Source organism: Sinohyriopsis cumingii, chromosome 18 (genome assembly GCF_028554795.1).
Source record: "Sinohyriopsis cumingii isolate HCF-2022 chromosome 18, ASM2855479v2, whole genome shotgun sequence".
In the NCBI taxonomy this organism is placed as follows: Eukaryota; Metazoa; Mollusca; class Bivalvia; order Unionida; family Unionidae; genus Sinohyriopsis; species Sinohyriopsis cumingii.
The window spans coordinates 101,871,351-101,886,378 of NC_142978.1; the positions used below are offsets into that span (position 1 = coordinate 101,871,351).

A 15,028-nucleotide genomic window follows, 5' to 3' on the forward strand; every position below is an offset into this window, starting at 1 on the left:
AAAGAAATCAAGACATTCCTCTGCAAATTTCTCTGTCCTCAGGGTATCTATTAAAATAACTGCAGAATATATAAATATATGTTGAATTCCAGAAAAATGTTAGCATGTATGTACAAAAAAGAAAAAAGGAATGCAAAAGAAAAGAAATTAAAGGGCCATGGATGGAGTGCATCCTTGTGGTTTGGTCTGGATACATGTACCTAAATGAACAAAAAAGTGTCTTCCATTACTTTGCAGTGCATTTGGTATTCATTTATCCACATATAACAAAATGCTCTTATTCAGTACATAGATACAGATACACAAACAAGTGTGGCACTAGGTAATCAGTTTAAAAACATTTCTTAGATTTTGAATTGTAAAGTTTTGGGTATTAAAGATTCAATTGTGATTTCTGTTCATTTGGATAAGAGAATCTCAACTGTAAAACATACCTAAAGGTGTTTTTTTTTTTTTTCAAGAGACTTGGAGTAATTAGGCAGTCCCAGGAACACTTATCATTCTTTATAATTATCAGATCTTGAGATGGATGAAAGAGAGAATAAAAGGGAAGAGGGAGGAGGAAGAATCAGGTGAAAGTGTTGATGAAGATAATGAGGAGGAAGGAGAAGTAGATGAAAATTTCAGACAGGCAGTGAAGGCAGCTCTGGTTGATACAGCTGCTGGCAGTTATGATGTTGCTGAGGTACCATGTTACCCAGAGATCCTCAGGTGCCCATCTCTGATTTCCATTAAAGTTTTATCTGGTGTATACCAATGTAAATGATGCATGCATACAAAATTTAAGTAAAATAGTCCATTTACTTATAAAGTTATGGTTGACTGAAGTGTTGAGTGCTAGCTTAGTTTTTCCCTTGCAAACTCATTGGTTTACAACGAAGAATCTTTATCTGAGCTACAAATTTTCATTATCTTATAGAGATATACACCCCTAAAGTTCATTATCGATTTTTACTTCAGATATTAAGGTAGCACTTTTACCTGGTCATCCATCACAAAGTATCATTTTATTTTGAAAACTATATCTCAAGAGGATTGTGCCAAATTAATAAATATGAGATTCAGGTTCTTTGTTAAGCTGTACCTGAGGTCAGACTTGAGACAAATCACAGAATGAAAAAATTGTAGCCTCATAATAGAGGTGGTTTGACCATGTGGGCAATTATCTGGCATAGACCATGTGGGCAGTTATCTAGCATATACCATGTGGGCAATTATCTGGCATAGACCAGGTGGGCAATTATCTAGCATAGACCAGGTGGGCAGTTATCTAGCATAGACCAGATGGGGAATTATCTAGCATAGACCATGTGGGCAGTTATCTAGCATAGACCATGTGGGCAATTATCTAGTATAGACAATGTGGGCAATTATCTTGCATAGACCATGTGGGCAATTATCTAGCATAGACCATGTGGGCAGTTATCTAGCATAGACCATGTGGGCAATTATCTAGCATAGACCAGGTGGGCAATTATCTAGCATAATGATTTTTAAAAATATGATCAGGATGCTTATCTTAGCTGCATTTGTTACAAATTTCAACTATGTGTCTTGGTGTTTTCACCCTTAAATCATTTTGTGTTGGTACCCCCTATTCCAGGATGGGATTAGTACTGAAAATCCTCATATGTAGTACCACAAGAAAGCAGTCAACCCTTGTAATTGTTTTCAAATTAGTAGTTTCTTTTTTATTTAATTACTTGCATGCATATTAAATATAAATAAGGATATATATTGATAAAATTATTACAATATATGCATATCAAATCCACAGATGTGTATGATGGCCTCTCTTAGCACCATTTTATTGCCAAAGCTCAATCCAGCTGCATCAGCAAACTAAAGGAAGATTTTGATAAAGCTATTATCTTACTGGACTTTGCTGAAAACTACAGCATACAGATTCATTTTCCTGGATGTTGTACAAGGCCATCACTGGGACAGCTGACAAGCCACACACTACCCATTTGTGGTATATTAGAGAATGGAGGGAGAGCTAAAATGCTGGAATGTTTGTATTGTTTCAGATTACTTCAAGCATGGCACTATGATTGTATCTTCATTTATCTCAGCCCTGATATTCAGTCTCAGGACCATGTTAACATCCATTAAGAAGATCATTTATTTCAGTAATGGGGTAGGTCGCAAATATAAAAATGTCAGGAACTTGACTAATCTGTACCAGCACAAAAATGACCATGGACGTGAAGCAGAATTATGTTTTTGTTTTGGCTACAAACCATGGCAAAATTATCTTTGATATACATTAGTACAGTTTGTCACCTAGTTCCGTGAGTGACCATGCAAGTAAGGGCAAATGGAAACATTCATGGGGTGAAATTTTATTATGTGGCTGCTGATGATGTTGCAAGCAGTGCAACAAAGTTTCATTTGTCTGAGTGCTGTGCTTAAGTAAAGACTGTTGCAGGGACCCATTCTCATCACTGCTTTATTGCAATGTCTGAAGTGGAACTGAACATGAATAGGATCTCTGCAGACTGTGATTTTACCCGAGTCACTTTAGATAAAAAGGAGACAACAGTAATAAAAAATTCACCATTGTGATGCCAGCACAACTAAATGGTTTACTTCATACTTAAATGAGATAAAACAACATATTTATTATATAAATGATATTTTGTTAGAACCTGGAATAATTAGATAAGGAGTCCTGCAAGGTCCATTACTATCTATATTATTTATTAAGGACCTACCGCTAGTTTGGGAGGGGATTTGATTTGATAAAATGATTGAGATGAAGCTGACACAACATTATCGGACACCAAAACATACAGCATGAATTGGAAATTTCTTTACAGGCTGTCCTAAACAAACTGGACAACTGGTGCACAAATATTGGCTTGGCAGTTGATGATGGTAAAAGAAAAAATTACTTATATCACAATGGCACAAAAAATAATATTGGATGGCAATGAACTTTCTTATAAGAATGGACTGTTATGATAGAGTACCAATTTTTTTTGTAGATAATGATATATCTTGGCCTGTCAGAACAAAAAATAAATAAATCAGTAAAACGTTAGTTCAAGTTTATGGCTTCTCAGTAGGATGAGACATTTTCTCCCAGAAAGGCACACAAAACTACTTTATAACAGTTACATGTATATACAACCCTGTTTAGAATACTGTGTGTGGTATAATTTAATTCAGATGATAAAAAAATAGCAAAGATAGCACATTTTCATCAAAGTTTTCAGGTTAATATCAATCCAAACAGAAAACTTAGTAAGTTCAAAAATATTACCAATTAAAGACTGAGTCCCTTTGAGAAAAGTTAAAGCACAAGCTATCCAATATCCAATGTCTGTTTGCAATCACTGTTCCGGTATAGGCTACGTGGTATAGTAAAACCTGTCACAAGCTATCCAATATCCAATGTCTGTTTGCAATCACTGTTCCAGTATAGGCTACGTGGTATAGTAAAACCTGTCACAAGCTATCCAATATCCAATGTCTGTTTGCAATCACTGTTCCAGTATAGGCTACGTGGTATAGTAAAACCTGTCTTGAGTAACTTCTGCTGTGAGTGACTACCTGTCATTTACAACCACAATTGTCATGCATAGATCAATTTTATTATATCAATGCACTGTTGCCAGCGACCTTCTGCAGAAAGTGACCAGCAACCATGATTTTCTTCCAAAAATGCACTTTGACACTGCTATGAATGATCATTTCACAAAAACAATTGAACACTGCTGATCTCTATTTAATCCATTGTAACAATGACTGCTTAGAGGTGTCTGCAGATGAAGTGTAGATTGTTCTAAAACAAAATTACTATCCTTGGCTGCATCACAATAAAAACATAGATACCACTTACCTTTATTTAATCATTTTGAAGTCTCTCTCATTAAAGAGTGATTGTTCTATCGAAAAACAAGAAACAAAGGCAGTAGCAGAGTCTGGTTACCAGATGTAGATGGTGCTGTTGTATGCTAAAGACCATAAACCAGGCTAAGGTACATGTCATTAACTGCCATTGCTGAAGTCCTGCACATCCCCAGTTTGATTATCCATTGTTTCTTTAAGAGGAGATTTCACATATATGCATAGTCAATTCAGAAGTTTACATTGTGTATTTATCTTTTATGAAAACCATAAAACCCCGACATTGATCAGATGAGAACTCTTTTGAAAGTGCTGAATTGTAGCAGTCAAATTTTGTTGTAATTTGAGTCCATCTGTAATGGCTGGTGGTGATTAATAAGTGACTATTGTTTTCTAGATTTGTTTTGCGTTGTAATTTTTTTTATATGACTGTTATTCAAGCCCATGCCAAGTCATCAATAATTCACAGCGGTGTAGTCCTGTTGCACCATTCCTGTTACAAGCTTTGTTTATTGAGTTAATCTCTTGGCGTTTTCAGTGAATTAAGTGTTTTTTTAACTTTAATAAATTTGTTTTGTATCTAGATGGGTTAATTATGTATTTTGATTTCATTCATCAGTATATATACATTCCAAATTATCAGAAGATTGATCAGAGTTGCTGCTGGTAATTCATATACAGGATGAACAGGTGTCATTATAATCAACTGTTTAGTTCTTATGCTACCACTGAAGTACACCTGAAATTTATGGATCTGTCATGGTAACTTATGGACAGGATAAATAAATATATCCTCACTAATTTGCTAAGTCATATGCTAACCTACATGTACACATCATTATCAAATATAATTATAAATGTTTTATGAAAAATGTATGTCTCTTTTGCTATACAAAATTATTTTGAGATGAAATAAATGCAGAAACTATTAATAATGAATAAAATGCTTGTACAACAATTGTGAAATATTTTCCTTTAAACCAGTACTTTCACCTTGAAAAATGTTAATCTTACACAAACCTTTTATTGGAGACCACCTGTCCTGAGAGACTGCTTGTTGTTGGCAGAAGTGGTGGTCTCACAAGACAAGTTTTACTGTAACACTCTCCACCTGAGATACAAGTCCCCAAGCAGTAGAAAATTCTCAAACAAAATAAGGAATTATTCATAAGAACTATCCAATACTCAGTCCTGTACTTTGCCCTATAATATAGTATTCCAGTTGAAATTAGAAATATCCACTCTACTGCCTTCTTCCAAACTCATTATATCCAGTGGCTTTAGAATGTTAAAATGAAAACTGTATTAGCATTCATGGATGCCCCTGAACATCATTAATATACTACCCATCTATTTGTGGCTTCATAGGTATCAATGATTGTTGTTTGGTGGGGGGGAGGAAAGGAAAGAAATTTAATGTATTTTTGTATATTCATGTTGCTATGTATTTTGGATGCATATGTTTGTGTGTGTGTGTATATATATATATATATATATATATATATATATATATATATATATATATATATATATATATACACATTCCTTTGTATGAGGGACTGTATACACACATTCCTTTGTATGAGGGACTGACAAGGTAGATTATTTCTTCAGCTAATTTTGGGTTACCCTCATTCTGATAATAATAATAATAATAATAATAATAATAATTATTATTATTATTATCATTATTATTATTATTCCCAGTGTACTGCCTGATTTCACACACCACATTAGTTTGCAGACAAGTATAATTAATCCCAAATACTTGAAACTTGTGACTGTTTGCAGCTTCTGTCCACTGACCTTTATTTCTGCACTGAAGCCATTGGTGTTGTTTGGCATCAGTTTTTTTTTCCCCGGTGCTAATCTCGATACTGTATGATATTGAGGCTGTGTTGAGGCACTCATCCAAGTCAAGCAGTTTCTTTTTCATCTCCTGCTAACCCATCAATATCATCTGTGAAGTGAAGGTTGGTGATTGTTCTTCCTCCGATGCTGACAGTGTCCTTGTGGTCGTGCAAGACATCCCTGTCTGACTCCAACTGTTATTCAGAACCAACCTCCTCTGCTGCCATTGATGAGGACAGCACTTGTAGCTTTGTGCTCAGAAACCTACACCAGGTTTGAACTGATGTACTTCCTCATAGTTACCCATAATACCACATGCCATACCCTATCAAAGGCTTTCTTGAAATCTATAAAGACATTCCTTTGGTGGCTGATCAGACTGATGATTCGGTGGTTTGCTATAGCTGTAGGTTTACTTCTTGGGAAGCATGATGACCAAAGATTGAGTCCATGTTGTGGGCCATTTGCATGTATGCGATATCTTGTTCCATCATGTAGTTATTTCAGGGCCAGTCTCACATTTTCTTGCACAGATGAGATAATGTGAATATTTACTATTTAATGCAAGTTTTGGAAATAAGGAATTATTATTTGTATTCTAACTTTTTTATCAGTTGCTTTAATAATAATATTTGTCCATATCATGGATTTACCTATGTCCTGGTCCAGAGTTAGCCTTGCAGTTTGTTAGAGTGCCAACTTGGAACAATGGTTTTTCAAAGATTGTTTAGAAGCATGTCCCCGATTTTATGGTTAATAGGTATTAATAGCTAAAAATGCAACTTGTGAGAGTTCTTTGATAGGTCTGTGTCTGGAAAAAAAGGCTATCATCACCAATTATTAACTACCAGGAAGATTTAGTTCCAAGTGTGACTGATTTTAAGAAAATGTAGCACCCACATCTGGAGTTTATGCTATGTTGTTTACATGACAATTACAGGAAACTCGATACATATTGTTTGGCAGGGCCTTGGGTGGCTGAGTGATCTAAAGTGCTCACCTTTACTGTTTACTGCAATCTCGCCTCTGGGTGGGTTTGAGTGTTTAGCTCGACCATTGTGGGTTTTGTGAGAAAGCTGCCAGTAGCTTCCCATGGATCAGTGGTTCTTACCAGGGTTTTCCTGGGTTCTTCCTCCACCATTTATACTGGTTGCCATGTATAGCCTATCGTGTGCTGAGAAGTGGCATTAAACCCCAAAACAAAACAAACATATTGCTTGGCAAACAATTAAATGGACAGAAAGAATTGTTCTGAAATTATTCTCTTTTGTTGATTTCTCAAATATTTTGATGCATGTCACCAATTTGAAGGTGACTACATGGTAATTGTTTAGTAAAAGAATAAAATATTGTTCACAAGTTTTGAGTATAATAAATCATTATAAACAGTCTTGCCTTAATTCTCTCTCTCTTTCTCTGTGTCTCAAAGTTCTGTTTCCAAAATATTTTCTACCCATGTCCATTTCTATACATGTACATACCTGGTTTTGCTCTTCCAGCTATATCTGTATTTTAACTCATTCTAATCTATGTGTATATTTACATATATATTTATGGATAACTAATTATCGGCATATGGTTTTAACAGTTACAAAGGAAACTAAAGTATCAATAAATAAAATGCAGTTTCTTTGACATATACCATAGTTTATCTTCTTAATTTACTCCTTTTGGGACATTATATTTGGGGCAAGCTCAAAATTTCCCAAGGACAAATTCAATTTTCCAGTCATTACAAACTAAATTTGTAAATCCCTCAATGTATGTGTGTGTGTATGTGTGTATATGAGTATGTATATATATATATATATATATATATATATATATATATATATATATATATATATATATATATATATATATATATGAATGTATGTATGTAACTTTTTAACAAGTTAAAAACCTGTACATGAACAAATTTCCTTTAGAATTTCTTAACTTTTCATTGTATATGTGAGTAATGAAATTTACCTGTTTTGACTGCTCAGGTGTTTTTGCAATTCTCATTGCTTTTTATGGCAGCAAAAATGTCCCTTGTGCAAAATATATTTTCTCTGGCCATGTTTTGCATTTATTGAATATAAAGTCATTCTGAAACAAATTCTCATTTTTGATCTGTAGTTTTGATCTTCATGACTGCACACAATATTTGTTAAAGTTTGCTGAACATCTAAAGATGATGGTGGTCCCATCTTCAACGGCATACAGACCCAACAATGATAAGAGTCAGATTTCTCACTGGGCAGATATTGACAGTGTAGTGAAGTTGGTAAATGAGTTTCGAGAACAATATTCAGGAGAGAGTAAAAGATTTTGGTACAATCCAGATTTGTTACATATAAAATGAATAAATAAACAACAATTATTTCATTGAAAATGCTTTTACAAGATAGGCTTAAAACAAACAACGAAATAATGAAAATGCTTTTTCAAGCTAGGCTTAAAACAAACAACGAAATAATGAACATGCTTTTACAAGATAGGCTTAAAACAAACAAAGAAATAATGAACATGCTTTTACAAGATAGGCTTAAAACAAACAGATTCAGAACTCACAACAAGAAAGCATAGTTTGTGTTTCATCATTGAAGAGTTTGCTTGGAAAGACGTTTTAGAGATGGCCTTGAATTTTTGAATTGTGGAATTAAAATTTCATGCACAATGAATATTTGGCACTGTTTACTTGACAATGTTAAGTCATGAAACATTTGCTGAAAATAAAAAGAACAGCCTAAAATTTTTGTAAATAGTCTGTAATGCCAGCATGATTGAAGACTTTGTATGCCATGTGCTAAATATCAAAACCAGACAGGATGTTAAATAGATCCTAATTGCTTCCTTTTGTAATAGTGCACACAGTTGTTTCTCTTTTGAATACATTCCCTGATCACATTTTTGTTAGGAATATAAGCCCTGCTACCTCTCAAATACATCCCTCCCAAAGATAAAAATGTTTTATTTCTGTCTGTATTATGTAGACAAATGGCAATAACTCTCAGTAACCTTATGTGTTATTCAGGATGAATCAGATCCGAGTGACTTGGAGATGTGTAAATTTGATGCTGAACATGCTGAAGTGTTCAAGAGCATGAAGAGGGGAAAAGGTGACAAAGAACAGAAGGAAATTTCTAAGCTTGTGACAGACTTCAAATTAAGGTTTGTGGAAGAGTAACGTGTGAACAGAAAATGTTCAGTTTTATAATGCAGTTATATATTTAGTACATCGATTTGCAATGTAACCAAGTGTATAGTATATCTGTAATTATAATCTTGGTTAAAACTAATTTTGGACACACTTAGAATAGAGATAAGTTGATAAAACATGGCTGATCATTTTTTCTCAACCATTTGTTTTCCCACCTGCATTTTCATTTGTCCCATAATTCCAATCTCTTGCCTAGGTTCTTCAAGATGTTCTATTTTAATTAATATTAAAAACAAGGGAAACAATGTCAAACATGTTTATTTTCAAAGTGCTTAATTTATTTTTATTTTTGTTGCTGTCAAGTTATCTTATATAAACTATTTGGTTTGATACTTTAGTATCGGTACTTCCATAGGCAAGATGAATTCAGACCTATGTATAATCAGTTAAAGAAATTTATAAAGACCGATTACTTTCATTTGGTCAGTTCATAAAGGAAACAGACACTTGTGTTGATAAAGTACCTTTCATTAATTTCATTGTATTTACTCTCTGGACTGAAATCAAAAGGTGATCGACTCATGAGTTTTGAGTTACATTAACACAATATTACAAGCTAGTTTAAAGCACTGCTAATTAACCGTACCAGATTTGCTTTTTTGAAGTGTTTTGATTTGCTGATAATTTGTTTGCATAACCCAATATGAAGTCAAGCAGTGTGTTAGAACTTGTGCACATGCAACATTTAACTATGACCACTTACAGTAGTACCACAAGATGAAGATATGGAAGTAGATTCAGAAATTCAGTTTGCCAAGAGGGCATGAATGTCCAGATAAAGTGATTAAAGTATGAAAATTAGTACTTGTCTGACTTGTTTACTTATCAGAATTAAAACATATTTAGTCTAGGACATAGGGTTATGGGATGTGATTAGCCCTACCAAAGCATATTTTTTCTTTATTTTCAGTACCTGCATTGTTGTCATGAGCAACGTCAGTATTATGTGCCAAAGTATTAGAGAAAGTCTGATGATGCACATTCACAGCACTGCATGCAGGGGAGGTAACTTATTCTGTAGAATCCTTGTATTAACTAAATTAAGTACATTGTTAATCTTAACTATCAGTAATAGATTTTCTACATCAGGAGACAAGCATAGAATATATGCACTGTTTGCACAAGGAATATAAACTATATTTAACTGCATGAACTATAAGCTATGCACTTAAATTAAAAGTTAATTTCAAAAAGGATTCAGTTTTCATTTATCCAGTAACCTCCTATCTTACTTTACCCTCCTGACAGATGTATTGTGGAGAAGAATGATATTCTATAGCTGGAGATACAGTTGTTCATCAGCAAAGGGGTGAAAACCACAATCTAAATTACTATATCAAAGACTTACCTTAAGGGACTGGAGATGGGCTTTCTCAAGGGAAAGGGGATATAACTCCCGCTACCACTTGCCTATTTTCCAGTTATACTCTAAAAGGGTACCATTCCACAGTCTCGGATACATCGCATCACCACAGATGCATTGTTGTTGTTGTTGTAGGGTTCAACACCATTTTTCAGCCAAATATAGGCTATACATGGTGGCCAGTATAAATGGTGGAGGAAGAACCCTGGAATCTCCCAGGAAGAACCACTGACCCATGAGAAGCTACTGGAAAGCTTTCTCACGTACCCATGTTAGCCGATCCCAAGACTCAAACCTCTGCAGACAGAGGTGAGATGGCAGTCATCCGTAGTGCTTTAGACCTTTTCAGCCACTTGGAACCCCCACACATATGGGAGGATATAGGACAGAGACCACTCTGATCTTCTTGTGAACTTTGATTCAACACAGCCTGTGCCTGAAATGGAATCTATCATAAGTTCTGACATGGATGAATAAGACACCATTTGTACTTCTCAATGGTGTATCATTGGATAAACTTGTTTAGGACCAGCTTCCTACTGGTTCTAGCTGTGGCAGGCAGGAATAGTGAAATATATGTCATACATACATATGTTCCATTAGTATGGTTCGATTTCAGTTATTTATTTTATTTTCTTGTAAGTTAAATGGTTTGGATTGGTACTTTACACAAGCTACACAAGTAGGTGATTTAATGCTGAGGCAGTTGGGGTAATGAATCTTGACAAAGATGTACCACTGTAGATAATCTGCATTGATCTGATGATAGGATTGGAATCTTCAACTTTAGTTGTGAGTACAACATGATAACCATTGAGCCACCTTCAGATTCTGCAAAGAACTGTAAATTTTCTGTCAGAACGTGTTTTAGTTGATTCTAACGCAAGTGACTGGAGATATATTTGGTCACGCAAGACATAGATCCCAGGAAGTAGGAGCATGTGATGTGTTAGTATATTTGGAAGGCCTTCTCTTTCTGTATGGGAGGGCCAAGGAGTGTGGCTGGAGGGACTGCAATCATCTCCTTTCGAGGATCACTCATGAGAGAGTGGTACATCGCATTAGCTTCCCCCCCCCCTCTGAAACATGCAAAGGACACCATCCATAAGCAGTCAATTATAGTCTATGAATCCCATCCCTCAGGTTATATTATATCCTGTCTTTTTTATTTAATAAATTGAGTTATAAAGTCTGTCAGATCATTATATATTAATGTGTCAGTTACTGTGCATAACAATTGTTTTGCATCTGTTCCCCCGTATTTTTATTTAATTGCATTTATAATTCTATTTCAATAGTTGGCAGTTTCTGCATATCTCAGAATAATGTTTCTAGGAGCATATATGTTGTCTGCACAGATGGCAAGATGGTATCATGAATATTATCTCTTTTAAATGCTATTTTCCCTGTTAGCCATACATCGTGTAAGCAAAATAACATAAAGGATCATTGTTAGTGGACATCCCTGTTGCGGTGATCTCCCAGATTGAAAATCCTGGGTTTGTGCTCTATTAATGGAGATTTTTTGTGGCATTGATTTTTCTCATTTACAGAAATTTTCCTCAAAACCACAATTATTCAAAATAGTTTCAATGAATCTATGCTGTTATGAGTCTATGCTCTTAAAATAAGCAACAGAAAAGAGTGAAAGACAACAAGCTTTGTTGTTGTTGTTGTTGTAGTGTTTAACGCCATTTTTCAGCACACGATAGGCTATACATGGCGGCCAGTATTAATGGTGGAGGAAGAACCCTGAAAAACCCAGGGAAGAACCACCGACCCACGAGAAGCTACTGGCAGGCTTTCCCACGTACCCACGCTAGCCGAGCCTTGGACTCGAACCCACGCAGACAGAGGTGAGATGGCAGTGATCCGTAACGGAGAGCGCTTTAGACCACTCGGCCACTCGGGGCCCCCAACAAGCTTTGTAAAATGTAACAAATATAATTTATTTATCTAGAACACCAAGTAAAAAGGAGAAAGATGAACTTAAAGTATTATGAATTAAATCCCAAAATAATCCAAGAATTACAGAAACAAGTCCTAATAAATTAAAGTCCTGAATAAAACTCAATACAAGTCCCGAAGAAATCCAAAAACTGAAGGTGATGACGTTTCTGTTATAGCTTATAGAGCGTTGATGTGTCAACATTCTTTTGTTGAATCACAGTAATATAAGTCCAGGTTTGAATTCAGTATAAATTCCAGTGAATGTCTTTATCCAAGAATTATATTAGAGCACTTTTGTATTTCTAGAGAAAATAATCACTATTACAATAATTTGAAGAAAAATATTCCTACACCCCCCCCCCCCCAAGTACTGGGCACAACATGAAACTTGACTCTGCTAAAACTTAAAGCATGAATGAACAAGTCCTCACAGTTGCAAGATTATATAGTTCTCCACTTGACCTCAGGTCACAATTAGCATTTTCTAAAAAAAAACATTACCTAATGGAAAACAACATTCTAGAATGATTCTGATGTTTACAAAACAATAACCTAGATTATTTATAATTTGCTTAGGAAATTCCAAAACTTTGACCCACATAAACATTTGTACTTCTTCTAATAATAATAATATTAATTTTTAACCCATACACATAGAGAATAATTTAGTTATCTGTTAGTTGTTTACACTGAATAAAATTAAAAAAAGTCAACTTGGGTTAAGCAGAAATGAACTCAATTTTAGACAAGGTCAAGTCCAACATACAGTGTTACATTACAGTAGCATGTAATAAAAAAATTAAAATATAACTAATTAACAAACAAAGCAAATTAAATGCATAACAATGCTCTATTTGATCAAAAGCTTTTTCTTGATCGATCAGTAGTATGACACCTTTCTCCCTTTTCCTGTTTATTAAGTCAATAATGGAACTTACTGTAAGAGTGTTATTTGACATATTTGTATCGCATAGGGTGATAGGATGCCAGTTCTTGATATCTTCACACTCTCCCTGTCCCTTAAAAATTATTGTAATAATTAATTTTGCAAAAGAATTGATGTAATAATTTATTCTCTCATTGATTTTGACATTTGGCCTTTGAATAATATTCAATAAAATGGACTGGTTTATTTTGAAATATAATGTAGAAGTCAGTGGTTTTTGATAGCTTTCCTTATTTCTTCAGAAGTTATGAACTCCTCACACAAGTTTTTGTCACTATCTAAAATTGGATTTAAGTGTGTTCTTTTGAGATAATCCTCAATAATAGATTGGTCACTATTTTAAGTTGTGTTCATCTCTGTAATAATTTCGTACCTTGTTCAAGATTTCCATTTTGTGTCTCTATGTTGTATTATTAATTCTTATTTTATCATCTTTCTTTACCCCTTTTAACCTAAAATTTTCTATATGTACCTCTTCCCTTTGTGTATATTTCACCAAATCTACAGCTCTTATTTTAGCCCCTTGTGTCATGTAATTTTCTATTTCTTTCATTTGTTCTTAATTAGTTTATCATCATCTGATTTAGGCCTTGTTTTATTTTGTAACTCCTTATATTTTGTCATAATCCATCTTCTTTTTAACTGCTTGGTTTTCTATAACTTTACCATTTCTTTTTATTTCTTCTTTCAGTTGTTCTCATTGATCCACAATGTCTACATGTGAGTTGTCTAAAACTTGGTCTTACCTTTGGTGAATTAGAGAATCTGGTTGATGCAGGTGAGCATTGTTCATCTTTCATATACTATCTTGTCAAATTTACTTATACCATTTCTCCATCTTGTCAAATTTTCTTATACCATTTCCCCATCTTGACAAAGTTTCTTTTACCATTTCCCCATCTTGTAAAATTTTCTTTTACCATTTCCCCATCTTGTCAGATTTTCTTATACCATTTCCCTATCTTGTCAAATTTACTTATACCATTTCCCTATCTTGTCAAATTTACTTACCCCATTTCCCCATCTTGTCATATTTACTGTCTTTATTATTAGTTTGACCAGTTTATGGTCAATTGCCATATCTCCCAATATATTGCAACATTGCATGTTTGCTTCATTTCCTTAAGTTCTATAATGTGTCAATACGTGTATTATCCCTGTATTATGTGTGTGTAGTCCATTTTAGTTCCAATTATGTGTGTGTAGTCCATTTTAGTTCCATTTATGTGTGTGTAGTCCATTTTAGTTCCATTTATTGTCCTATAAGTATCTGTTAAGTTATTTGTTTTAATAAAGGTCTTGGCTAGGTGGAATATGGCCCTGTTGGCTTCTATAAACTCTGTACTTCTGTCAATTTCATTTACTACCCAGTAAAATACCCCCCATCCACTCTGGTGGTCTAGTGGTTAGAGCATCCGCCTCTGATGCGGGAGGTCGTGGGTTCAATCCTTGTCTGAGTCATACCAAAGACTTATAAAAATGGTACTAACAGCTGCCTCGCTTGGCGCTCAGCATTTAGAGGTTATTGTTAGGACTGGTTGGCCTGGTGTCAGGATAATGTGACTGGGTGGGACATCATGCTACATGTCTGCGGCATGATGCCCCAGTGCTAGACGTCACTATAAACTGCCACACTGCACACGTCATAGCGATATGACTGAAAAATTGTTAAAAATCCAAATCCCCCCCATTATACATCATTCTAGAGCATACTGCAGAATTTGTCTTTTGTGTTAAGTCTGTTATTCAATTGCTTTTCCTTATGCTAAAGCTAGTTGGAAGATAAACGTTAAAGATTTGCCAGTTGTTTAAGAGTACATGCATTAGTCTTGCAGACATAGTTGGTGGGACTTTCTTT

At 34.6% G+C, this 15,028-nt stretch overlaps 1 protein-coding gene across 3 annotated transcripts in view; it reads left to right on the top strand.

The window, feature by feature from the left end:
- Nucleotides 1-425: 425 nt before the first annotated feature.
- Nucleotides 426-15,028, top strand: part of LOC149777609 (uncharacterized) — a 29,667-nt gene continuing 15,064 nt past the window's right edge. Inside the window, exons 1-4 of one of the 3 annotated variants that reach the window (XM_089942263.1) lie at nucleotides 426-711; nucleotides 8,726-8,862; nucleotides 9,822-9,916; nucleotides 13,862-13,948. In XM_089942263.1, the coding sequence (XP_089798389.1) occupies nucleotides 691-711; nucleotides 8,726-8,862; nucleotides 9,822-9,916; nucleotides 13,862-13,948 (340 nt within the window). In that variant the 5' untranslated portion in view covers nucleotides 426-690. Of the gene's footprint in view, nucleotides 712-8,725; nucleotides 8,863-9,821; nucleotides 9,917-13,861; nucleotides 13,949-15,028 lie in introns of those variants that run through there. The other 2 variants (XM_089942262.1, XM_089942261.1) reach the window with 2 other exon arrangements.